General features: G+C 44.5%; 2 protein-coding genes across 2 annotated transcripts in view; both read left to right on the top strand.

Annotated features, from left to right (window-relative positions):
* Positions 1 to 193: 193 nt before the first annotated feature.
* Positions 194 to 11383, top strand: eif4e3 (eukaryotic translation initiation factor 4E family member 3). The gene is made up of 7 exons (XM_063208542.1): positions 194 to 573; positions 3080 to 3152; positions 4118 to 4212; positions 5284 to 5344; positions 5463 to 5529; positions 6698 to 6853; positions 8798 to 11383. The coding sequence occupies exons 1-7, from the start codon at positions 401 to 403 to the stop codon at positions 8842 to 8844; spliced, it is 672 nt and encodes a 223-aa protein (XP_063064612.1). The 5' UTR covers positions 194 to 400; the 3' UTR covers positions 8845 to 11383.
* A 702-nt stretch (positions 11384 to 12085) lies between these two features.
* The window catches only part of foxp1a (forkhead box P1a), a 74047-nt gene continuing 58618 nt past the window's right edge, over positions 12086 to 27514 (top strand). Inside the window, exon 1 of the mRNA XM_063208539.1 lies at positions 12086 to 12374. The gene's annotated coding sequence lies outside the window, so the exon portion shown is untranslated. The remainder of the gene's footprint in view (positions 12375 to 27514) is intronic.

Genomic DNA, 27514 nt, shown 5'->3' with positions numbered 1-27514 from the left:
CACGTCAAACCATTTTTATACGAACACTTGCAACGTCAGCAGTGAAAGGGGTCTGCTCTAGTCCTGTGACTTCTTGAGTGGTGGAACATGTGGAATAGAGCTTCCATGTCTGGAACTTTCAGACTCTTGCCAGACTAAAACTGAAATACATATAGCGAGACGACCCCGCGTATTCACCTCATTTCCTGCGCGGACCTCCTCGCTCATACCAAGAGAGAGAGAGAGCGCGCGATAGAGCAGCTGATATTTGTTGTTGTTGTGACGGTGACGCGGCAGACCGACCGACCAAGCAAGCGGCGGCAAATGAGTCAGCAACGATAGCGGTATTTTTTTCTTCCGACGTGAACATTTGGGTCTCAAAGGATTCCAACAATCTGTAATTACCACGTCTTTTACGAAAATGGCGGTTCCTGCAGCACACAGCCTGCAGTTGAACACAACGAGACAAAGCCCCGTCAACTCTTCAGAAAACAGCATTGACATCGACGAAAAAGATTTGGAAAACATAACGCATAGCGAAGAGGACGGCACTTCCCTACCTTTGCATTCTCCCTGGACATTTTGGCTTGATAGGTAACCACTATTGTTCTGTTTCCCTGCCTCAACCGGTTAGCTTGCTAGTCAGAACGTATACATTGTATAACTTTAAGTTCATCAGTCCCTCTGGTATTATTTCTGTAACAAAGCTATGTCTACTTGGGCCTTCAGCTAGCAACCTTAGTTTGTTTGGACCCAAGTAGCATGCTAGCAAACATTTTCCGTACTCTGTTAGCAGCCGGGGCAGTTTGTTGACATCTTCATTTTCTTTGTTGCACGATCGGAGACAAACACTACGATTTCGCTTTTTACTGTGTTGTCATTGCAGCTAGAGCTATGCTGGTGTAGCTGTGGGAATGGAATCGATGACACAAACAGAGCTACACTATGTTTTCACCAACACAATGTAGCTAATGTTAGCGAGCTAGTGATTTTATTGCTTATGGTAGCTTTATCATCGATTGTCAGAGGAGGACGGTGCAGTCACAGCAGGGCGGCTGTTAGTTTTGAACTAAACCACACGATCATATTCAGTGAATACACGAAGTAATAATAAACCAAAAGGAATGTTGTATTCTTCTTCACCAGACATGACAATATTGCAACACCTTGACCATATTGGCAGCCGCGTAAATAGTGAGCCAGCTGTCCCTTTTTATGTTAACTACCGGTAGGCTACTGGTCCTGGCTGGATGATTTCCCAGGGGGTGTGTAGACAGACACGTCCATGGCCCACTCAGTTGTTTAGCAAATAACCTTCACTCGCTAAATTTAACTTTGTACTGTAACCGTACCGCCCAGTGCGACCTCAATCCCATACTCCACATCAGTTTTTGTTTTTAACCGCAGGCAAAATAACAAACGAAATCTGCAGCTTTTGTCCAACTTCTGCATTGTCATGTTCATACAGAACGTTGTAGATGGGGTGTTTTGATAGAATGGAATTTCCAGTTGGCGCCTTTTTAATTAGGCTACACAACTGTCGGAAATTAATGGCTGATGTAGGTTTTTGTTAACTTTTTCACATTCGGAAATGTTATTCCAAAGATATGGCCGTGGGAAAATGCAGGTTCATCTGATGATAAATGATTTTCTGAGTACCTGTTGTTAGCAACCAGGTGTGACGCTGTCTCAGTGTTGACACCTTTTAACTTAAAAGCAAAGTTGACGGTGAACAGACGTGTGCTAAGGCAGTGTGTTAGGCCATAGAGTTCCAGGAAGCTGTCTTGGTCAGTTGAGTCCAGTACAGCATGTTACCTGGGGGCAAGTGGTAGACTGATCCTCTAAATGGGTGACTCATGGATCGTTCCGGATCAAGATTGGTGTTTATTTTTTGAGTGCACTTACATGTTTCAGTCAGTAAACATCCATGTAATGTCACTCTATCCTTATGTAAGGACTGTAGCCTATATCCTATTTAAGATGTGGTCCCAGATACATTAGCCTACGTGTCAAAGGTGCAGTGCATTATGTTAATGGGGTGGGACCTGATGTGAATTGACAGATAATCTCCAGGCTTACGAGCTTGCCCTAGTGTCTCCCTAACACCTGTTTTTGCTGATCCTGTGTGTTTCAACACATCAGGATTGACTGACAATGATGCCGACAACTATCACGTTTAGGTCAACTTTGTTCAAGCTTGAAGTACGAAAGCAAGCATAGCTTGGAACATTCATGTGTTTGTGTAGGTTGTCAGATGTCGGATGTCAGGCAGGACTCGGGAGTACAGTAGGTGAACTGTCATATTTCAGCACGAACAGGCATCTTTTGTTTATAAACAAATATGAATAAATCTAAATACTGTTGCAATGTTCACTGGCCTGAACAAGACAGTCTAATGGCCAGAAGCAGACTGTGGTCCATTGCAGTTTGTAGATGTGGTCTGAGTCTCTGGGATCTCAGCAGTGTCCCATAAATCATTTGCGAGGCTCAGTCTGGAATAGTTTCCAAGTGTCCTCTCTCGGCCATATTTGGACTATTGGTCCAATTTTATAACCTGGCTGGACCCTCCGTGACCCTGATGCATAAGCAAGGCAGAGTATGGGGGGAAAAACCCTTAGACTCTTTGGCAAATATTTTTCTGGCCTTGCTCCTGCCGCAGAAATCACAGCTGCGCTGCTGATATTTATTTAGTGTGACAACAGCCCTCCTCGCTTGGCTGTGATTGGTCGACGGTGTAAGGGCAACCATGGTAACCTCTCTTCTGTCAGGAGTCACAGATACTCTCTCTCTCCGCAATGGTGTGCTCTGATTTGGGTAGATTATTTCAGCACACCATTATGCAAAAGGAGTATACTTTATCCTTTGGATGCCTAAACACACACACACACACACACACACAGACACACACACACACTCTCTCTCTCTCTCTCTCTCTCTCTCTCTCTCTCTCTCTCTCTGTCACACACACACACACACACACACACACACACACACACACACACACACACACACACACACACACACACACACACACACACACACACACAGTGTTTGCCTCATCTACTGTCAATTGTAAAAATCTGTTTGTGTGTTGCTTTAGGTCATTACCAGGTACTACGGCAGCTGAATGTGAATCGAATCTAAAGAAGATCTACACAGTGCACAGCGTCCAGGTCAGCAGTCTATTCACTACTAGCCTGACTCTTGCCAGACATGTGTATTTCCGCTCATCTTCGTGAGCTCACACGAGGGTCTGGAGGATCTTCAGATTCGCTCTGCTCCCGAACCGCCATGTGGTACAACCAATCAGGATCGTGGGATTTTCATAGATGCGATGTAGTCAAAGCTTAAATGTAGTGGACACGGGAAAAATAAGTGAAACATGGCAGTTGTTTCATACAGCAATGGCCACTTGCATGGAATCCCTCGACATTGATTCTGTAATCTCAACTGCGTTTTTCAATCTGAGTAGTTGAAGTAGCACCTCATTAAAAAAGCAAGCCCAGTGGTTTCACCCACTCACTCATAAGCCATTCATATGGCGAGAGTCAAGTTCATTCACTATCCCTACCCGGGAATTATTTATTTTCCTTGTGAGAGAGTCTTCTGTAGTCTTTGGGAGCAGTTGGGATTGCCAGCAATCCCACTCACCGTTTGCTGAAAAATCTCAACAGCTTCATAACAACACATTGCTAAGGCATTGCAGAGAGTGTCAAGTAACAGATGTGGTCATTACAATTTCAGTTACAACAACTTTATGACATAGGCTCTGCGTGAAAAGTTCAAGAATGATGAAGGTGTGGAAAGGGCAAAGTATGCCTACAGTAGTGTTGAATACGAGACATCCATCCTGAAAGCATCCTTCAGAGTTTAACTGTGAGAGAGAGAGAGAGAGAGAGAGAGAGAGAGAGAGAGAGAGAGAGAGAGATAGAGAGAGAGAGAGAGAGAGAGAGAGAGAGAGAGAGAGAGAGAGAGAGAGAGAGAGAGAGAGAGAGAGAGAGAGAGAGAGAGAGAGAGAGAGAGAGAGAGAGAGAGAGAGAGAGAGAGAGAGAGAGAGAGAGAGAGAGAGAGGCGAGCGAATGACACAGTTTCCAAGTGCGGCTGAACCCTTACGTCTTGACCTCTTGTGTTTGCACAGAGTTTCTGGAGCGTTTATAACAACATTCCCCCCGTGACGGGTCTGCCCCTACGCTGCAGTTACCACCTAATGAGGGGGGAGAGGAGGCCACTCTGGTGAGTAGTGCATATCAACTACACTACACTAGACTCAAGGCTCGAGTTGTGGGGGGATGAGGGGGGATGCCATTTCCCCTTCAATGAAAATGGTCAAAAATCATCCCCCTCTAAAACCATTGATCTATATTCGTTTATAAGCTATACATTCACATTGTACTTTTAACAACTGTATTTTCAAAATGTTCTTGGGGGAGAAACCCCCGAAACCCCAATAATCAGAATCCGTCTCTGACCATCCCACCTGGTTTGATTTTACAACTCGACCACTGACTAGACTAGATGGACGCTCTAGTGCAGTGACTCTCACACTGTGGGTTGAGATTCGGGAAACCCTGCTCTAGTGAGCACTTGCACTAAGTAGCCACTGGACTGGACACTGCTGATGATGCTGGAGCTTGCCTTTAACCCATTGATGCTGGGTGCTGCGTATACGCAACATTGACCTAGGCGCCTGCAGCTGCATGGGTGCAGCATTCAGGCTCATGAGATTTGAGATTTTTTTTTTTTTAAATGTGGGTATGTTAGGGCTAAATGAACACATTCTAATGCAAGATGAGGGTCTTTGCTTTTAAATGCAATTCCATGTTTTCATTTGCTTCGGAGGCCACCTTTTCCTAAAAAGGGCCGTTTTTGCAGATGCCTAAGGTTAAAATGGGTTTATGTGCATAGGCTGGCTTTGGCCTAATAGTTAGTGAGTTAGTTGGATCGGAACGGAATGTTACTGGTTTGAATTGTGTACCAGTATGAATAGATTGATTTCTGTCATGCACCTTCCGGCAAGTCTTCTAACCTCGTGTCTTTGCTACAGGTCCATAGTAACCACGCTATACCTATATGACTGTAAGTCGCTATGGATATAAGCATCTGCTAAGAACAATGCAATGCATGAGACTGTAAATGACAGATGTTTATGATATACAGCTCATGGCTGGGAAACTTTCTACCTCCGAAACACAAACTAAAGTTGGCTAGCTGAAGTCTTATCATAGGACTTCCCATAATGTCCATATTGCCACTCTGCTGCAAATCGATCCAACATTTGTGCTTGTCTGTGTGGTGTCTCTACAGGGAAGAAGAGCTAAATGCTAAAGGAGGTGTTTGGAAGATGAAAGTACCCAAAGAAAGCACTGTATGTATCTACCTTGTTCTGCAACACCTGCTTTCCGCAATGTCTTGCTTTCTTTTCTTTCTTTTCAGACAGCTACATATTGTAATATGATTCTCTGTACCATATTTTCTGTCTTCAGTCCGCAGTATGGAAGGAGTTGCTATTGGCCACTATTGGGGAGCAGTTTGCGGATTATTGTGCATCAGGTACGTTACCAAAATCTCTTGTCAGTGCTTCTGTAACTGAGGTCATCTGCGCTAGTTTGCCACTCGGGGCTTGAACCCACAACCTGCCACTCAACGCTCCAGTTTAGGGCACTGGAGGCACAGCACTACAGTGCTAGCGATACGTACTGCCAAATTCTACAAGTTGGCATCCCTCACACTTCATATCATACGTATATTCTCCAAATCTTAACCTCTCATCATCATCTTAAAGCAATGCTGAGTAGTTTTATATGAATGTACATGTATCTGCCAATTGTCAAGCCACAGATACTGCAGCCTTTTGTTTTTATGTATGTTTAAAGCAACAGTTTTCAAAATCATTTCAGTGGTCTATCAAGGTCACCTCTGAGTTTACTTTGCCTCGCTCCATAGGCTATAACCACACTAAGCACATTTGGAGCACTGAAATGTCTTTCTGCAGCACTTAGTTATTATTATTACATTATTACATTACACTTAGGCTGAGGCTTTTATCCAAAGCGTAAGTACAGGGTATTGGTTACTGGCCCTGGAGCAGTGTGGTGTTACCGCAGATGCCTTGCTCAAGGGCACCTCATTCATGCAGTGAGATAGGGAGAGGAAGGGTGGGATTTGAACCTGCAACCCTCTGATCTTAACCATTCGGCCACGGCTGCACAGTGCGTAGTCCTTTCAGTCAATTCCTCTTCCAACCTTTTGGGCTACAGGTACTTACAGTAGGAACAAACTGCACATGGCAGAAAGAGTGCGTGCGTACAAGCATGATATGTGGCTAAAGCATTTTTGTCTTCGGGGGTATCAAAAGCACCAAAAGAGAAGTTAACTTGAACTTAATTTAATTCATTTAAGATAACAATATGGTCATGAGCTATGACGCGATTTGACGTCAACGAATGAAATGTCCACAAGCTTTGGTTGGTTGGTCCCCCTGATCGAATATTAAAATGAGTCTTTTGTCGCGTTTGGTGTACAGGAGTCCAGTGGGATTATTCAGCTTGTTTAACGCTTTCGCTGCCTACAATCTGTTGCTACAGTTAGTGTTACTTTACTGCCAATTGTATTGCCTGCCTGCCTGCCAGTGCTCTCCCACCTGTTCCTGTGTATAAACGAGAAAGAGCTTAATGTTGCCTAGTAAATACTATATTTGTTGTTCCATGTGTCTCCACAGAGGATGAAGTGGTTGGAGTCAGTGTTAGTGTGCGGGACAGAGAAGACGTCGTTCAAGTCTGGAATGGAAACGCTTCTTTTGCCAATGAAGCCAACATACTAGGAAGAATCTATGAACTTCTCCCACAGATAACTTTTAAAGCAGTATTTTATAAGCGTAAGTAGCCAACTTCTTCCACTATCACTCTTTCAAAATGCGTAGTGGTTACGAGACACAAAAATGTGTCCCCTGGAAAGGTTCCAAAGCTCAGGGGTTAGCAAGTGGGCAGTGATTCAGAATTACATACGAAATGCATTTGATACGGTGCATGTAAATATTTGGAATTGTTCCAGCTGTACACAAATACTATCCCAAGAATACATTTGAACAAACGAAGACTGTATTAGGGCCATCTGTACAGTTTAACTTCATATAACGATCTCAACTCTCTGGAAGTAGTAGTGACAGGATGCTAAATCCCAAAGGAATATAAAATCAAAAGGAAAGAGCAGCATTCGTAGTCACTTTTCAAAGTTTATCGCTCGCCAGCTGTTTTGGTCTTAACCTTCTTCAGTGTCCTTTGACTTCATTTGAAAGTGTCCTTTGATTTCATTTTATTTGTTCGTATGTAAGAAGTCCTATTACTGTGTAGCTACAGTGAACAGCGATGGCGAAAGTATGGAAGCGAATAGCAGGATTGACTGGCCAGTGCTCCAGTGGCAATAGATGCCCCAGTAAGCCTGTTGGAAATGAATGTGAAATTGTACAGAGAAAGGGGAACCCACAAAGGAGGTGTTGTGTGAAGGGCCCAGAGTGGAGTGGAGTGGTTATGGCCCTGGTACAGTAGGAGAATAAAGGAGAGGCCAGTGGCGACTGATCTCCAGTGTCTCTCTTGTTTGAAATCCAAACGACTAAACGGCTGAACTGTTGGCCTTTTGCAGCGGTTCCCAAACTTTTTCCCTTGTGCACCCTCTTGTGCATTTCAATTTCGCGCACCCCCTGAGCCAATGTTTTGGTGTGCTGATGGCCACTCAAATATGGGTTCACTGCACAAATCATTATGCAGAGTCATTTTGGTAATCCTCATTTCCAATAGACTTGATGTTTCTTCAAGCATACAATTCACCATAACATTTAAAAAACTACTTAATTTTCATTAAAGCTATATAAAAACATACATAGCCGTCATTGCTCAATTCAGCTCGCGCACCCCCTGTGGCAGGCCACGCACCCCCAGGGGTGCACGCACCCCAGTTTGGGAAACCCTGGCCTTTTGTAATTGCCTCATGTTTCTTCTCTCTGACCTTTACACTGTATGAAAACACAAAAACCCGAAGGTTCACACGGGCTGCGATGTTGCAACTCTGAATCAACTTTTAAGAAGCTGTTCACAGTGTTGTGTTACACGGGGCAGGGCGGTAAGATCTCGGGCTATATTGTGTCTGAAATCAGCCGTGGGATAGTGGAACACGTAACCTGTTTTATTATTTGAATAAGTGGTCATCATCATAACTTTGAAATGTGATTTAACACATAGTTATTTTCTTACTTTCTGCCCCGGTGGCAATGATGTTTTGAATTGTCAGAGAATGTCCTAAGGAAAGTGTTGACCTTGGCAAATAGAACTTGCTCAAAAGATTCTAGTCTGCTGACCGTTAACTTTAAGAATTTCGGTTTGTTTGTTCAGCTGTTGATCGCGAGTGCAATTTAACTTGTTCACAGGCACCGAATCTACCAAAATCTATGCAGAGTTTTAAGAGAGTGACTGTGCCCATGTTGGGAATTTAGTGTTTCCCGCAGAATATCAGTCAGAGACATGCATTTATCATCACTCGAAAGGCATATGATATGAAACCCCTCAAAATAAAATTGTTAGAAGAAGATTACATTTTGAAAAGTAACTTTAGACAATTCATTCACAATAAATCTTAAATCTTTTCAGTAGACCGAGTCAAGGTCATAGGTGTTTGTCGTCAAGGTGGCTAAGGGGCACCTGTTACAATGGAGTTTTTATTTTTATCCACATGGTGCGTTTCCACTGTGTGCTGTGCTGGGGGGAAACCTTGGATGTCTCTTCAGATGAATAACAGGTGTGTGTTTCTCTGCTTGCTCTCCCCACAGCACATGAGGAGCACCATGCTTTTGAAGGAGGACGCTCAAGACATTAACAGGCTTCTTGCACATTCAGCATTTTTCCCCTCCGTTTTTTTGTTTTTTTTGCATTTTTATGGATGGTTAAAGGAAAGATGGACTGAATTATTTTCTCCCGACTCCTCTCCCAAGAACACTACTGTCTAAATGTGTAAGTTGTCTGCTATCACCGCCATCGTCCTGGGAAATCAGGGAAAAAAGCAACAAAATGTTACAGCTTCTTTTTTCAGGTCTTTCTCATTGGCTTTTTTTAAGTTGATGAAAACTTTTTGTCTTTTTATCAGCAATACCGAAAAGGAGAGATAGAGAGAGAGTGAGCATTCGACAGTAGCACATGTAGTATTTTTTTATTCCACTAGGGGGAGCGCTCCATACTTTTTTCCCAGCGTTGTCATCGCTTCAGGGTAGTTCAGTGTGTTGTAGGCTCTCTCGGCTGCTTCAAAACGTCCCGTAGGTGCATGACGGACATCGGTGTCTGAGACATCAGTGTCCCTCTGTGCTCTCTGTGATCCTGCCCTCTCTGCAGTCAAGAGAATTCCTGTGCAGTCAGTTCTCAATTTTGCATTGAATTGTAATTTTTGTTGTTATACACTTTCTTTACTTTTTTTCCTTTTCTTTTTTTTACTGCAAGATATTGCACAAACATCCATTCATGGTATGCCAGGGGAACGTAGTCAGTCAGTCAGCCAGCCAGCCAGCCAGCCAGCAATTGACCCACTAAGAGAGATATAATGTGGCAGTTTAGCTGCTCTACAAAGTTGGCGAAAGCTATGACACCCAGGGCAGCTAAGGTGGATTAAGTTTAGGTTGAGTTAGGTGTAGATTAAGATTTAGGTTTAGGTTTTATGGAGAGTGTGCTTTGGGACATGAACGCTCTGAAAGCCAGTGTACAAGTATATCCGCCTGTATGCTGGAATGCTCTGTTAGCAAGCCTGCCTCACTGTTATGTAGTCTATAATATTTTTTTACCACTAATTTGATCGAATGTTGAAAATAACCCATGTGGTAAAAGTGTTTTAATCATGAGCTCATTTTATTTTTTAACAAGAGAATCCATAGATCACCATCACACAAAGACTTGGCATTAAAAGGCTGTATTTGTATTGTCTTTAGACTAGTTCACTGTTGCCATTGACAGCCGAAAGCAGTATGATCAATGTAGATACTGCTCACTGCATCATTTCTCATAGCGCTGCGTTTTGTATACTGTGGGTAGTACAGAATGATAGGAGACCACCTTACTCGACTAAAAAAATGTTAGTACCTACAACCCATGTGTACACTATTTTGTACATGGTAGGGTTTTTTTTCTGCCTTTACTTTTTGGCCAAATGCCAAACGTGTGTTCTTTTCTTTTGTTCCCGCTTTTGTCTTCTCACACAGTGGGTCTATCCCTCATTCTGTGCGCTCTCGTACTGTGGTTTAATTATGGGCTTTATTGCTTGTGTTGTTGTTTGTGAGTTGTTGGGGACGTGTGTGGGCATTTATGACCAGGGAAGCAGACAGCGGGGACAAAAAAGGGTTCAGGTGTCCCGGGCCCAATGGAGAGAGAGAAAGGGGTCCCAGAATTGGGTCCTCATTTACATTGTATGTATTGGGTGTTAGGGGCCTTCGGAATGGTTTTGTCCTGGGCCCAGCAAAAGCTGCCAGGGGCCCTGTTTTTGACTGTGCTGGTAGTGCTAGTGGAGACTGGGCAAAGCATGAGCTGTTGTTTCTCTGAAACCAAAGACACTGTTCTTGCCCTCTCGCCCCTTCTCACGCAAACCTCTTTTTTATACTCCTATTGTTTCTGTATTTCTCGTTTTATTTCTTTGTTTGTGTCTTTCTTTTTTTGTCTTTTCCGGTTTATTTGTTGAGGTGGGCAAAGAACTGCACATAAAAAAACAATGACTGTACCTTTTGCCCTGGAGGTGTTGATGTTGAGAAGAGGGAGTTGCGATTGTGAAGACACCATTTTAGTTGTTGGCGTTAAGTTGCCTCTTGCGCTGAGTTTTTAAACGGCTTTTATTTCAACCATTTATTCCATCATCCCATATACAGTCAGTTCACTTGTTGTACAAAAAAGGGTTTTGGAATAGGCTACCTGTTGGCATAGATATGGTGGGAAAATCAGAAAGGCCTGTGCTAGTGGTTCAGGTAAAAAAAAATGTATGTGAAAATGCACTAAAAGCACAATTATGTCACAAAGCTCGCCATGTTTTTTTTAGGCAAGAGAAGGAAAGCAAGCACCTCTTTACACGACTCTGCTCTACTTTCTCCTGAATTGCAGCCTTTTCTTATGATGTGGTATCTTTTTACAAGACAAGAGTACTGAAATTAATGTCTTTATTTTTCTGAGTACATGGTGGTGAATCCGGCCGGGGCTCACGGTCATCAGCTGCGAGCTCCAAAGCGATTGGTCATCCTCTGGAATGGTGCCTTGTGTTTCTCCCAGGGTTTCTGTCATAGAATGTTTTTCAGTTTTATTTCAATGTATTTAATCAGTTATAAAATTGAAATATTTTTGCCTATAGGTTTTGATCTATTGATTTAAATAAAAAATGAACATAACTGTAACTGGTGGCCATGTTTATTTTATCTAATTTCCAGTCCATATCTTTTTGCTAACTGAAAAATAATGTGCTATATTGTGTTTGTGAAGATTGTTATTTGCCCATGCCTTGTTTATCCTATTATAATCTTGTTTTTAGTTGAACAAGTAATCAACCAATATTAGTACCTCAGAACAGACAGACTAATGAGAGTACATTATAACAATTATAACAGACCTCTTTTTCTAGGAACAACTTTGCACTGAAGTGCTGTGGGTGCTGTGTTTATACTGTGCCACTAGGTGGTGCCGTGAAGTCAGAAACGTGTAAATAAATATTTCATGTCAATATGAGAGGGTACTAATTGCACATATTTCCCTACCATTTCGCTGCTAAACATGTGTAGGCTGTTCACTTTACAACACTACTGTTAATACTATTTCCATTTCATGGAAATGTCATTGATTATCAATCTGAAAACTTTGCATATCACAGTCCTAATTGCAGAGGCATCGCTTGTTTATTAAAAATGACCCCTTCATGTATTCATCCGAGACTGTTTGCCGTGAAACGACACAGCAGGTGGACGTGACGTCATTGTGTTTTTCACAATCCGGTGTAAAATCATGTGCAAATCTGAATGTCTGTCAACGGATAAAAAGACAGTGTTGACCGAGGCTTAAATATCAAAAACCTCTTCCTTGCTGCTGAACAGGCTCAAGCGCCGACGCTGGTAAGCAGATGTTCCTCGTCGCAGATAGTCCCTCAAGCGGATTAATACTTTGTTTACAATGTGCGCTCTTCCCCACCCCTGCCAGCCTCCTGCGCTTGTGTAGTCGCACTCGGCGGCGTTGCCTGATTCACTTGTTATCCAGAGCTAGTTCTAGTAGTGAAGCTTGCGGCGTTGCCTGGACTTTGGAGGATGGTTCATATCGCCTGATGCCACAAAGTTCTGCTCGGAATTCAGTGTGTGCTTGTCACATTCTGCCGCTGTATTCAACATTTCTCTAGACCGGGTAAGTGTCTCTGTGTTGTGGACATGTTTGTAATTATGAACCCATTTATGATCTCTTTGATATCGCATCTAATGCTGCTACTCGTGATTCTTTGCGTTCTGTTAAAGAGACATCGGTGTGGCTAATGTTAGCAATATGCAAAATTAGTTGCTCAGATATAACGTTATCCCTTTAGCAATTTCGCACATAGAATCACAGAGTTGTAACGGTTGATCTGACTTTGAATGACAATGCCTCGTCGCTTTGCTTTATGATGTGATGGACAACAGTGAGGTGTCGTCAAGTTGGCTAACGCTGGTCAACTCTGCTTGCTAGCTAGCAAGTACTTCTACAAATTGGTTAAGTTACAACGAGACAGGTTTTGGCGAAAAGTTGAATGGTATCCGATAGCTGTATGGGTATAGAGCTACTGCGACTTACTTGTTTTTCCTAAACCTATTTTGTTCAATGTAGAAAACTCCATTGATGCTTGGCTAAGACAGGTTAGCAAACCAATGGAACTACTGCCTGTTCAGTGTTCAAACCCAGCTAGCTACCGAGGGCTAGAGACAACGGGCATGTGTGCGGTTACGCTAGCTTATAGTTTGATGGGAACCCTCCGATGTTGGTTGGACATCTGTTGAATCCGGGGGTTGCACATATTAGGTTTCATTCACATTTCCTGAATGCAAATTCAGTGCACTTCTAACACAAGTTGCCCACAACTTGCCCTTATTCATCTGTAATAAAGTAGTAAGTACAACATACAATAGTTTTACAAATCTCTTTTGTTGGGATAGTATGCTTTTGCATGAATATAATAAATAATTACCCAAAAAATGTTTTTTCTTTTATTTTGCTCTCGACCTCGGTCGGATGTGCTTTGATGACATCCAGAATGCAGCTTGTTAAAGTTTAACTCGCAGGTGTGTGTAGTCGGGTATAGAGACCGACTGGGTTCTAGCTATAATATTATGGCCCATAATAACTCGGGAAGGTAAGCACCAGGTGTCTCCCCCCGGGGGTACTCTGGTTTGCTCTAAAGATATGCGGAACAGACTTGCTGAATAGGCACCATTTTCGCGCATTTTACGAACGATGTGGACTTCTACCTGGATACCAGAAACGCGTTTTAATAGCTCCCTCCCTGTACCCCCAGAAAGACGCGCAGGGGAGCGGGGTGCGGTGGGTTTTTGGAGACGGCTTACAACCATGCCATATAAAGCCTGTCGAGGCAAAATGTTTGCGGTTAGCGTTTCCATACCTAGGCTATTTGTCAAGGATTTGTGTGTCATGACAGCGTTTCCAGTAAACAATTTGCGAGGGGGATCGCGGGGTCTGATGATTTCACCGTCCCAGCCGGAGTCATGCCTGCACGTCTCTCTGTCTTAACTCCCTTGCAGAACAGGAATAAACAACTGGATATGGTGGAAGCAGAAAAGCTCCGGCTCACTCTTGCCCATAAATCTGATTGATGTGTCAAGGGAAACTCTGCATGGCCCCGGCAGAAAAAGGCAGTGTGCGTGTGCGTGTGTGTGTGTGTGTGTGTGTGTGTGTGTGTGTGTGTGTGTGTGTGTGTGTGTGTGTGTGTGTGTGTGTGTGTGTGTGTGTGTGTGTAAACTTCATAGAATGAATCAGCCCCATTGCAACAGCAGCAGCAGAGCTAGCCAAGCCTTTGACTGGAAGCTCAACTTTTTTATTATCTCTCCCTGTGGGTTTTAGCCATTTAAAAAGTAATTGTTGTGCTGAAATACAATGAAATGACTTGTTAGAAAAAAAGTGACACACACCACCAGTGCACCATCAAACAAACAACAGCAACATAAAATGCAGACTGTTGTTTTATTACTGTCTGGTGCGGTGCTCTTTTTGATGAGCTGTTGTAATGTAGTCAGTGGTCAGTGATGGTCATCAGAGAGGGTCTGGTCAGTTGGTCAGTGTGGAGAGATGAACGGGGCGGTTTGTAGGAGCTTCCCAGCAACCTCGGGAAGCCGGGGCACATGGCAAATGTGTGTGTGTGTGTGTGTGTGAGAGAGAGAGAGAGAGAGAGAGAGAAAGTGTGTGTGTGTGTGTTCGGAGGGTAGAGGGAAGGAGGGGGCGTAGTGAGTGAGAGAAAGGAGAAGAGCGAAGGAGGGGAGAGAGGGAGAAGAGAGCAAAAGGGAGGCGGGAGAGGGGGGGTCTGTTTGAGTTGGCAGGCATTTCCCTTTTCAGGGAAGTTTTGCTGGCTGGTTGAGAAAAGCACTGAGTCCATCCGTCTCCTCTCCACCTCACCGCAACGCAACACTGCCCCTCCGCTAAGGAAGGGATTTTTCCTCCGTTTTAGGAAGCCCACATCCATCTTTCTCTCCTTGCTCCAGTCCAGACCAGATCCCACTTCCCATCTTATTTTAGTAGTGCGGAATATTTTAAGACGTTGGAAGTTGGACCGCGCGGTGGGGTGTTTTTCTTGGCTGCGCTGGCTGCTGTTGTTATAAGCCCCATATAGCTGGCTGTGTTACTATAGGAGCATAGGCTGCTGGACTCCTTCTCAGGGTCGTTCATAGACGTGTGTCTGTGTCTCTGTGTGTGTGTGCGTGTGTGTGTGTGTGTGTGTGCGCGCGTGCATGCATTTCCATATGAATGTAGAGGAGTTGGTGTGTGTTTGTGAGCGTGTGTGTTTGCATGGTTTCCTATGAATGTAGATGACTGTGTGCGTGTGTGTCTGTGTCTGTGTTTGTTCCTATGAGTGTACAGGACTCAGCCCCTGCGTATTGTTTATACGGCCGTGTTTAGGCTCTGCCACCCTTGTTGTTGCTCAGACATGTCTGGCCGAAGGTCAACACTTTCTCAGATGCCCCCATCCCTCTTCTTCTTTACTTTTCTTTTTTCCCCTTCGTTTTTTATTTTCCTCCCAACTGGCCATAAAAATGGCAGATATCCCCTACGCCACCTTGCTTTGTTCAAACGGCTGCAGCCAAGACAATGGAGCGCTCTGTGTGTGTGTGTGTGTGTGTGTGTGTGTGTGTGTGTGTGTGTGTGTGTGTGTGTGTGTGTGTGTGTGTGTGTGTGTGTGTGTGTGGCTTATCTGTATTTGCATATCTTAATATTTGCTCTTGAGGTGTGGAAGGCAGGCGATAGCCAGCGTTTTGGGGGTGGTGGGGCTGTGTGTGTGTGTGTGTGTGTGTGTGTGTGTGTGTGTGTGTGTGTGTGTGTGTGTGTGTGTGTGTGTGTGTGTGTGTGTGTGTGTGTGTGTGTGACGACTGTGACAGCCTTTATCTGTGCCCTAGCAGGCCCAGCCCATTGGCACAGGTGAAATGCCCTCTTTGTGTTCCTGGCTTATCAGGCCGCTTTATATGGTTTCCTCTGCAATATTGCACACATAATTGTGGTGAGAAGACTTCAGATTCCCGATAAGATTAAAAACGTTATAATGGGGTAGAGTAACCGCTCCGTGTGTGTGTGTGTGTGTGTGTGTGTGTGTGTGTGTGTGTGTGCGCGCGTGTGCGTGTGTGTGTGTGTGTGTGTGTGTGTGTTGTGGAAAGACTGTCCATACTACCTGGCTGGCGGCGGCTTGTGAGGAGCCCCAAGTCATGATAAAACGTGACGGGTGCTCTCCAGAAATGACAGTGCTCACCAGTGTGTTGTTTATACTTTGGAAATCTCTTGTACAGGTTGTCTCCACAAGTCAGATGTTTCTTCCTGCGTAGAAGAATCTCAGCCAATTGCACCATAAGTAATGTTTTTTGTTTGTTTTTGTTTTGTAGAGTTTTTTTTTTCTTAACGCCAGCTTTTGTATCTGTCTGAATCATTGATTGTGAAACTCAGCAGCATGGCGAAGGTGCAGTGTGGAGCACACTGTGGTGGGGTGGTGTTCAAAAACTAGACCAGCTCTTGTTAAAAAAAAACCCAACAATATCAGTCTGTGAATTTGCCACTGTTTTGTTTTTTTTATATGAAAAACACTTTTTCATGTTTTTATTTTTGTATACTTTTGTATAAAATGTAAAGATATTTATATAAAATTTTATTTACAATATAATTAAATTATATTGTATTATAATTAAATAGTATTTATTTATAAATGTAAAAATTATATTAAATATTAAATATATTTATATTGATTAATAATGTATTATGGTGTAACTTATATTTTCATGTTTGACCGAACAGGCCATTGGGTTTCAAATTCACAAAACACCAACAGCGCTGAATATGAACACTCATATTGACTTGAAAAGTGCCATTGGGTTTTGCTGTTGCAAAATGACTGACTGCCACCTGAACTGAAAAAAAACCCATCTAGGCCAGCTTGCCTTACCCACAAGAAGAAGAAAAACATCTCATCAAATCTAATTTAGCTTCAGGGCGAGGAGAACTCCCCCTTGTTTACTTCTCTCAGCACAAAGCCTCTCTCTGTGGTTGTTGTTGTTGTTGTTGTTGTTGATGTGCACCAGAAAAACAACAACAAGTCCCATCCCCCAATCCCTCCCTCCCTCCCTCCCTTCCTCCCTCCCTCCCTTCTAGTCCCCTGAGTGACACGTTTTACACCACAAAGAGGCAGGCCACCTTCCCCAGTCTGTGGCTCTGTTTTTAGCTGTCCTGCCTGGCCAACCCTAACCCCCCACCCCACCCCCAACCCAGAGAGAGACAGACAGACAGACAGACAGACAGACAGACCGAGAGAGACAGAAACACACAGAGAAAGATACAGACAGACAGACAGAGAGAGAGAGAGAGAGAGAGAGAGAGAGCTAGACGGAGAGAGAGAGAGAGAGAGAGAGAGAGAGAGAGAGAGACGGAGAGAGAGAGCGAGAGTCAGAGACAGAGAGAGAGAGAGAGGCCACGGTGTTGTTGATGCCCACTCCAACAACAAAAACAAGTCACGCCCTGCGCCACTGCTTGGGTAAACAAGGCCTTGTTTGACAAGGGTGTGTGGGGGGATGGTAAGCCATTCTCTCTTTCTTTCTGTTTCTCTCTCTCTCTCTTTCTCTCTGGCCTTTTTTCCCCTCTCTTTCTTCCTTCTCCCCCCCCCATAGTGTCTTTTGTTGTTGCCGTTAAGCTGGGGCCCTAGATGTCCTTTTGAGCTGAAATATCTCTTCTGATTGATGGCCGTCAACACTTGTTTGTCCACATACGAACTAATTGGTCCTCATTTGGGTTGTTTGTGGCGTTGGAGAGCTGGAAAAGGGGATATGTAGAATAATTGTTTTGCATCACAACACTTCTAGTATAGGATTAGGTGTTGATCGCAAACCCACTTTGTTAGACAGCGAGCAAGAGTGAGAGAGAGACCTTCGATTCCGTCAGTTGTGTTTGCAATTGCAAATGAGCTGCGACTCGTGTGTCTTTTTGAAACATGATCCCACCAAAAGGGGTGACGAGAAGAAAGCACTAAGCAGCTTTTCTATTGTGCTGTGGCGAGTTAATGAGCGAATGAGAGATTGCTGTTAAAAATAACCCGGTTTGATCCACTTACTGGGTTGGGTTGTGGAGGGGTGGAGTGGCAGTGGAGGGGGCACAGGCCTCTGACACACCCCTCCTAACACCGCCCACCCCCACTCTTGCCAGTAATTATACCCCTGAACTGGACCCAACTCTTGGTGTTGTTGTTCTGATCACTCAAGAGTACACAGGATGTGTGGTAGGGCGGTGAAATAAAAATCGAAATGTATCGATATATCGTGATATAGTCTGACTATTGCATCGAATCGCATGGTATCGTGGGGTATTATGAAGTATAGAAAATAATCGAATTGCTGGCCCCTGCCCAGTGCCCTAGCTCCATAACATAATAGAACTGGAAAAGAAATAGGAAAAAAGTCAAATCGAATCGTATTGTAAGTTTATCGTATCATCGGGTATTCTCAAGTATCAAAAATAATCAAATCTCATCACATTGAATAAGATATCGATATTGAATTGTATGGTCATGGAGGCTGTGATTTACACCCCTAATGTGTAGTGACAGATGAAACTGGGTCTTTTTGAGCAGCAAAGGCTATTCTTTCTGAAGAAGGCTTACGCCGCCACGCGTGGGTTAATGCCCTCATGTTATTAAATCATTTTTGCACAAGAAGAGTGCCTTGGACTGCCTTTTTGACAAGACATTGTTTTTTTTCCCCACCCCAAAGAGTACCTTCGAGATTTTTTTTCAACAATTCCTGAGGACTTCTGAGTTTCTTCACTTCATGGCTATTCCTTCTGAGTTTGTTCAATGGTGTCCTGCCTGCCTGCACTCCAGCCATGGCTCACCTATCTAAACCACCTGTACCAGCCCGGTCATGGTGGCCTTGCCAGGCCGTTATGGAGGCTTTTTTTTTTAAACGGCTGTTGTGCTATCTATACTAGTCTTGTCTAATTATGGGCTAGATAACGACACACGTGTGTGGCCACGTTAAAAGGTGTTGTTTATGAGTGTGTGTGTGTGTGTGTGTTGTTATTGTGATGCGTAATCATGGTCTAACCCTGAACTTTGTCACCTCAAACTGCTTACATGGTCTAGTCTTAGCAGTGCCAATGCAGACGCTGTATTACAGCTGCGAAAATATGCTGAGAAAAAAGAAAATGAACACCAATAAAATACAATAACGATCCTATTTCATTACCATGCACATGTTGCACTGCAGGCACGTGATGTTTCATACAATGCACATGTTGCATGTTCAATGCATATAAATAATGTTGTTTAGTTGGTTCTGCTGGAATACTTGTTTAACATGACCTCCTATCATCTTTTGTTGTGTATTCTTTGAGAAATGCAAAAGTATTGTTTTTTTGTATGCAGAGGCATCATTATTGATGTGTTCACAGTGTGGTTGTTTGTTTCACGGCACACAGGCTAGAGGCAATTCTTATCCCCCCCCACACAAAAAAAACATGCTGAATATTTGCACTGCTGCCTATTTGGTGAAATATGAAGGCTGTAAAATCACTCCGTTCAGAGCAGAAAGATGTGACTGGGTTTATAAAAATGGAGAAAAGGCTCTTACAAGTGTAGCCTAATGTGGCGTTCTGCGTAAGACTTAATGGCAGTTAATAAAAAAGAATGCTATTGTGCGTTTTGGAGCGCGAGGCCGTTAAAACACTTTTTATTTTCTTTGCTCAAACTGTCACCACTATTGGAGTAGCGTGTTGCACAGAAGGAATGCGTGTTCTGCTCGTGTGTATTAGGCTTGTAGGCACGGAGCCTGTAGATTTTTTTTCTTGTGCATGGGTAGACGTGCGTTGTTGTCAGTAAAGCTCTCATTGTTATTTTTAGGTAGTCTAATTTGAATCTCAGAAAACAAGAAGAAGAACAATCAATCTTGTTTCGATGAACTCCAACAGGATTTTGCAGGAAGAAAAAAAAACTTTGCAATGCTCTACTCTTAAGCGACAACTTTTGAATAATCTCTCAATGCACAGCAATTCTGTGTGAGGGAGAGAAAAAAACGCTTGTGATGTCTTACCTAGTGTTTTAGTTTAAGCTTAGTGGGGTCCAGTTGTTTTGACTGTGTCTTGGTGAAAGATGCTCATAAGTTGTTGGTTTTTTTGTTTGTTTGTTTTTTTTGCTCGAGTTTCATCAGCAGCTGCTGTGTGGCTCTGTGGAGTTCCCATGAGGTAGTGGTCGGGGACTGACACACACACACACACACACTAAACGTGTACACACACATTACACATGCCACACACACTACTACACACACACAAACTACACGTACACACTACACATCATTTGTCCGTCCCAGTCATTACACACACACACACACATACACGCGTACACACAAACACCATTACCGTCCCAGTCAGTAGTGCATTGCCCACACACTTTGCAAAAAAAAAGGGAGTGCCCGCCTGCCACAGAACTACAAACAAATTCTGTCTGGTGACCATCAGCAGACACCCTCCTCCTCCTCCTCTTGTCCCGGATACACGCACACGCACACGCACACACGGACACACACACACACGCACACTGGGAGTGGAACAGCTTTATTGCCATCAGTTGCCATCTACAAACCTGACGGCAGAATAAATATTAAAGTAACCGAATGAGAACGCTCTGTTTTGATTATGACGTTTGTGTGGAGAAAGAGGACTGTTCTGTTACTAGCTATGCTTGGCGTCTCATGCTGTTCTTTTGCAGTGCTAACGCTCTGTGTGTCTTTGTGAAATATGCCTCTGAGAAAATTACAAAGTTGCAAGTCATGAAGGAGAGGTAGCATGATGTGAGAATCTCCTCCAGAGAATAAGAGTTGGCAATGTTAACACCTTTTTTGACAGTGCTTGAATGATTAGTATTGTGTTGTTGTTACATGATAATTGCGAGAAGGACGTGCCTGATAATAATGTGAAAGCGACAAAGACCTTTGGGTCAAAACACGTCAGCAGAAATGTTCTAAGCTATGAGATAGGCATCTGTCATTGGCTCCCATTATAGCCCCGTTGGCGCACGCAGCCAAGTAAAAGATGAATGGGAGCCTATTGGGCTAAATGGCTCAGCAGGGATTTGTGACGATTCTGTTCTCTGGTTTGTAAAGATGTGTGCACATTCTGTACCTTATCATGGAAGTTGTATTAGAAGTGAAGTTAAAGGTTCCTGACATGGCTTTGTTCTCCCAAAGACGTGTTAGTTTTGTCCTGCAACACGCTAGCATTCGGCTAATACCTGCTGGCTGAGGAATCTCTGCGACTATTCACGACCAGAGCTGACGAGAGACGTACTCTGACTGATCCTCCTAGCAGAGACATCTACGGTCACACACCTCAACCCCCACCACCATCCAACATGTTAATTGAAGGTGCCCAAATTCTTAAGGATGAGCGCAGTCATTTCCTTTACCCCATGTACACATGCCGCTTTTCCATCACCTTAAATGCAATAAATAACAGGTGTCCGCAACAATCCTAACATAACTTTAAACACATCGACATCTGAAGTCAGACTTAAAACTACAAAACAAATGGCGTAGTGCCGTAAAGTCGATTGTCACGTGTTATGTCATTGCTATAGTTGAAATAAGGGTCATTTTCACGAATCTAACACTTGACAAGATGCAAACGTGTCGGCAAATGCTTTCACTTACTCATATCTATCGAACGCAACTTCATTGTTTCCAGGGAAAAAAATCACACGGGCAGATAGTTCTATGAGAAGCGTACAGCCCCATTGGCACCCATTCATTATTTACTTGGCTGCGATAACATAGCTGCAGTGCCACTCCTGGCCACACCAGCTAGTGGTCGTTCTTGTACAAGATTCCATTTTCTTTGACGTCAGTTAGTCTTTCTTTGTCTCACTAGTAAAACAAAAAAATTGAAACCAAAATGTCTCAGTTTCTCCTTTTTCAAAGCATGTGAGAGTATCAATAGAGGAGGTGTGATGTCAGTGGTGTTATTGTGATCAGTGTTCATCAGTCTTCACTGATAGTGATAACGTGATGAGGCTTTGATGCCTCTTGTCTTGATTTATCCAGGACCACTCCGTCTTTATGATCATCGCTAAACACTAAGCAGCATTGCTAAACAGACCTGACCAGGATCATTAATTAATCACAGCCACCACCTGCCACTCTCTCTTTCTCTCTCTCTCTCTCTCTCTCTCTCTCTCTCTCTCTCTCTCTCTCTCTCTCTCTCTCTCTCTCTCTCTCTCTCTCTCTCTCTCTCTCTCTCTCTCTCTCTCTCTCTCTTTCTCTCTGTCTGTTTGTCTGTCTGTCTGTCTCCCCCCCTCTCTCTGCTTTTCTACTTATCTGTCTAGTCTGTATATCTTTGTGTCTGTATGTTGGCTACCCCCCCCCTCTCTCTCTCTCTCTCTCTCTCTCTCTCTCTCTCTCTCTCTCCTGTTCCACCCCCATCTTTTCCCCGGCCGCAGGACACCTGCTGTAAACACATCTAGTTATTACACACAGGCCTGTCCACACTGGTGTGTGTGTGTGTGCGTGTGCGTGTTAGTGTCTAAGAAGTAGAGGGGGTAGGACAGAGAGACGTCTGTTGTTGTGCACCCCTGTGTTTCTGCAGTTCCTCTCTGGCTGTGTAGGCCAGTTAAGTATTAGTGAAGTCTGATTCTGTAGTGTTGTGTTGTGTAGTACCATGCAGTTCTCTGTGTGTTCAATTGTACAGTAGTAATATCAATCAATCAATCAATCAATCAATATTATTTGTATAGCTCATTATCTTGCATAACTGCCATTCAATGTGCTAAAGAGTTAAAAAAGAGAAGAGGGAAGCAAAATACATTGTGTGTGTGTGTGCCATGTGCACTGCGTGCCTGCGTGCATGTTGAGCGGCTCTGCTCTGTGGTTGCTCCACGTGGCCCATAAACACTGCACTTAATGAGGCGCTTGTGGTAATGGTCCAATTACAACCTGTTATCACCTCCTTCTTCTCCTCCTCCTCCTCCTCCTCCTCCTCTGCCTGCCTGACTGACCGACTACTAGGGGCACATCGGGCCCTGCTACCACCCACAAGCAGCTCTCAAACACGGGCCTCTGTAGTCTGCATAGGTGGGCCACAGCACCAGGCACCATGGACCAGACATCCTTACGCCATGTATCCAGGCTTTTTTTTTTACCATGGACTTCTCCAGCCTGCGTCTAGGTGAGCCAGGCACTATGCTCCTGGCGCCAGTCCCTCTAGACAGGTCTGCTCTTAACACCGTACCAGAGACGATTGATAAGGAAGAAGTCAGACACGGTTCATACTGTAAGAAGCTTCTTTCTGAATCACTATGGCTTGAGGTTCTAAGCTGCCATCATATGGCATCCATGCCCCTTTAGGAGATTAGCAGGGGTTAAGAATGAATTGAGTTCAATGGGAAAGTCATGGAGACTGGAATTGACCCCACTTTGTTGTAAGACGTGTGCTTCATCTTGGTTAGGATATGGAAAATGTTTGGCCATACTTGTACCAGCAGGCCCGTAGTGCATAATCACACAGGTGTATTGCGCAGGTGGTCAGCGCACCAGGAATCCAGGGCAACCCTGCTCCATGCAGCCGGGCTTTTACCAATGGGCCTCTCTCTGTAGCCGGCTCAGGTTAGCTGGGCACTAGGTGCATGGACCAAACCACCCATGCCACATAGCTGGCCCTCAGACCCCATGCACTACTGTATTCAGCCTACAGCCAGGCCTCTTGTGCTGTCTGAACAAGGCACCAGGCAGAGCTTCAGATGGGTCAGGTGTAGTGAGGTGCTTTGTCATCATACTGAAAGTGATTCAGCCGGTCATGTTGTTTCACTTTGTTTGTCAGGAAAGAATAAGCGAAAGTCGTTTGTTTGAGTAGGGTTTGGACTGTGTGTGTGTGTGTGTGTGTGTATGTGTGTGTGTGTGTGTGTGTGTGTGTGTGTGCGCGTGTGCGCGTGTGTGCGTGCGTGCGTGCGTGCGTGCGTGAGTGTGTATGTGTGTGTGCTTGTGCTTGTGTGTGCTTGTGTGTGTGCCCGTGTGTGCCTGTGTGTGTGTGTGTGTGCCCGTGTGTGCTTGTGCGTGTGTGTGTGTGTGTTTGTGTGCATGTGTGCGTGTGTGCTTGTGTTTCAGTCCATCATTGGGGGATTTGGGTTCCTTTATTAATTTCTCTCTTCTCATTTTACCCTCTCCCATAGCAGTCCTCAGTGCTTGATCGCATACCACAGTCTGATTAGGGCACTCTGAATGCCATTTACTTTTTTATTCGTCTTATTTTTCTGTTCTTCTCTTCTTTTCTTTTTCCTTTTTTTTTTGTAATTTTGATAAGTATTGTTTTTAGCTCAGAGCCACCACCACCACCACCCATAGCATAACCACCCTACCCCTCCACCCCCCCCCTCTCTCTCTCTCTCTCTCTGAGAATTTGCTTTTGCACCATTAAGTATTTGCTGTCATAGCAACAGTGCGTTCAGGCCTTGGGGTGGGAAGATAAAGGCTTGTTTGTTGTTTGTGTTGTTTCTCTCTCTCTCTCTCTCTCTCTCTCTCTCTCTCTCTCTCTCTCTCTCTCTCTCTCTCTCTCTCTCTCTCTCTCTCTCTCTGTGTTGTTTTCCTCCTCTCTACTCTGTCTTCTCTTGTTGCTTTCATGCGTTGTTATGGGTGCTATTGTTAGTGCTTGGGTGCCGTGTTGTTTCGCTGTCAGAAGGCTCACCCTTAGCTCTCTCTGCAGGTAAACCACACGCACACACGCACACAACAAACACGTACCTTGTGTTTAGAGCCAGCAGTTGTCCAGGCTTTGCTTTCCGATGTGCACCCAGCAGAGCCACTGTCCACGGGTTGGTTGCGATGCCACACACACACACACACACACACACACACACACACACACACACACACACACACACACACACACACACACACACACACACACACACACACACACACACACACACACACACACACACACACACACACACACACTTTTAAATGAGTTCTGGCCCAGAGCTCTAGCAGGCCTGATGTTTATGGCCTGTGAAAGGGCTTATTTTCCACTGAGTTTTGAAGGCTTCTCTTGTTGTTGTTGTTGTTGTTGTTGTTGCTGAATTTTTCTGCCTTCTCCTGCTTTGTTCTTTTTTCTCTGTCTTGTGCATCAGTACTTCTGGATGCCTTTTTTTGTTATTTATTCCTCTTGTTTACTTAGAATGTTCTGGAGACCCGTTGGTTGTCATGGCGGCGCGGCAGGCTGGCTGCGTTGCCAGAGGTATAATTTATCATCTTGTTGTTGTTGTTGTTGTTGTTGTTGTTGTTTGTGAGTCAGGCAGCAGGCGCGGTGTTGCCAGAGACGCATCCATCCTCTCTCTCTCTCTCTCTCTCTCTCTCTCTCTCTCTCTCTCTCTCTCTCTCTCTCTCTCTCTCTCTCTCTCTCTCTCTCTCTCTGCTCACATTTCTCACTGCGGATTCCGCAGTCTATCTGCACTGAATCAGTCACACACACACACACACTCTCACTCAGCACCCGCACTCGTTTATTCGTCATGTTGTTGCCCTAATGCCTCTTCCCTGGCTTTTCTTCTTTTTTTGGTAATAAAGACTGATGACCTGATAGGTCTCTAAGAGCTCTCTGTCTGTTGTTGTTGTTGTTGTTGTTGTTGTTGTTGTTGTTATGGCTGTGTTTGTCTCTGTCCTTCTCTCTTCTCTCATCATATCTGTGGCTTTGTTTGTCTCTCCCTCTCTCCTTCTCTATCCCTCTCTCTGTTCTTTCTTTCGCTTTCATTCTCGCCTCTCTCGCGCGCTCTCTCTCTCTCTCTCTCTCCACTGTGTTAGTATCGCCAGAGCCAGGGGATCAAAGACATTCTTGGGGACTGTGTGTGTGTGTGTATGTGTGTGTTTTCTGTGCTGACAGGCCAGGCTGTGTGTGTGTTTGTGTGTGTGTGTGTACCGTGCACCTCCATCCCAAAATCCCCATGTTTGTGTTGCCCGTCTGGCCTCCGCACGCCAGCCATGGGAACGCCGCACGGCCAGGAATGCTGCTGCTCGCCCCTCCACTCTACCCTCTCTCCTCTCCCTCGCCGCTCCGCTTGGTCCGGGCCCTTGCCCACGGAACCAAAAACACTGTTTTCTGTGCAAATAGGCCTCCGCTGGTGTAAGCCAAATAAACACACTGCAGAGTCCAGCCTCGCACAGGACGAAAAGAGTGAGAGAGCCAGAGATGGACAGAGTGAGAGAATGAAAGAGTGAGAGAGGAGAGGAGGTGAGAGGAAGAGGAGGGCAAAGCAAAACGTGAGATTGGGAGACGGAACATTTCGAAACAACTTCTGCACACACTCTGTACACACAAGTAAATGAAAAAAAATGGCTTCTCGAATGAAAATATTTCACTGTAACCTTTTTTCTTCTTTCTTTCTTCGTTGTGCTTTTGCAGCACACAGTGGAAAAGCAACACACGGCACAGCAGTTAGCAAAAAGCTCTGACTGTATATTCCACTGCCTTCACACATACTGCTGTTCTCATATGCTGTTCTTTTAGTGTACCGTGAAAATACACACATAAGCAGAAACACACATACACACACACACACACACACACACACACACACACACACAGGGCCGCTGACAGCTTTCGTTGGGCCCAGGACAAGGTCATCTTAAAGGGCCCCCTACCCAATACATACAATGTAATGGGGACCCAATTCTGGGCCCCCTATCTCCGTGGGCCCGGGACAACATACCCCTTTGCCCCCCTCTGTCGGCAGGCTTGCACGCAGACACACGCACGCACACACACACACAGAAACGCATGCATATTTGCAGAGCGCAGAAGCGGGGCAATTGTCATTTGGAGGCCGCCGTTGATGCCGCTGTGCGAGATGAGTGCTTGTGAAAACAAATCAAATCAGGCCCGGGAAATTGGCAGATGAAATTGCGTGTTTACCTTGCAGTGTTTTGTTTTGACAAGCACGCGATTGGCGCGCGTCAAACCAGTCGCATTCATCCAAAGAGTAGCATTATGTCGCGCCGTGCAGCATAGTGCCATGGTGGTGAAGGCAACCAACGGCAAAATCCAGGGCCATCTTTATTTCGATCGCACCCCCACACAAGGCTGCTACTGCTAGAACAACCTTCAGAAGAGCACCTAGAGCTCTCGTGCTCTCTCTCTTGTTGAACAGCGCTCATTTGCAACGACTTTGGAGTGAATTACTTGTGTCATCGATACATTAATTTGGCACACTCGGAGAGGTAGAGCAAGCAAAAAACCTTTTGGAGCAAATTTTCATATCCAGATAATATCCGACTTGTTTGCTGAAAATGCTTAACTGTATCATAACAGCTTTGCTAGGCATTTGTCAAGTCATAACAAATTGTATTTACCCATTAGGACTTACCATTTTGACCTTTTAAAAGAGGCTCTGCAAAGACTTCAAATGATTTCGGCCGAGTGTACTGGTAGTCACACACAGTAGACTCATAGGGAGCGTAGACACACACGGAGGTAGAGCCACGCACATCTAGACACACAGCCGTTAGTTTTATTGCACAGACATGATACAATGATGGCCTGATAGTAAAATATTCAAAGGCAGTTACGTTGAGTCAATCGGCGTGCGGTTAGAGCCTCTTGACTGACTTGACCTCCCTTCAGGACACGCTGGTCTCTTGGTTATTATGAATAAAGCAGCTCGTTAATGACATTCATTAATGCCATAGTAAACAGATTTAATATTCTGCTGTATAGGACGTTCCTATATGTGGGAATATTTAATATGTTTACTACAGCAGTCAGCACAAACAAATCTCAAGCACTAA

The sequence above is a fragment of the Engraulis encrasicolus genome, chromosome 10 (genome assembly GCF_034702125.1).
Source record: "Engraulis encrasicolus isolate BLACKSEA-1 chromosome 10, IST_EnEncr_1.0, whole genome shotgun sequence".
In the NCBI taxonomy this organism is placed as follows: Eukaryota; Metazoa; Chordata; class Actinopteri; order Clupeiformes; family Engraulidae; genus Engraulis; species Engraulis encrasicolus.
This window is presented reverse-complemented; position numbering and strand designations above follow the sequence as displayed.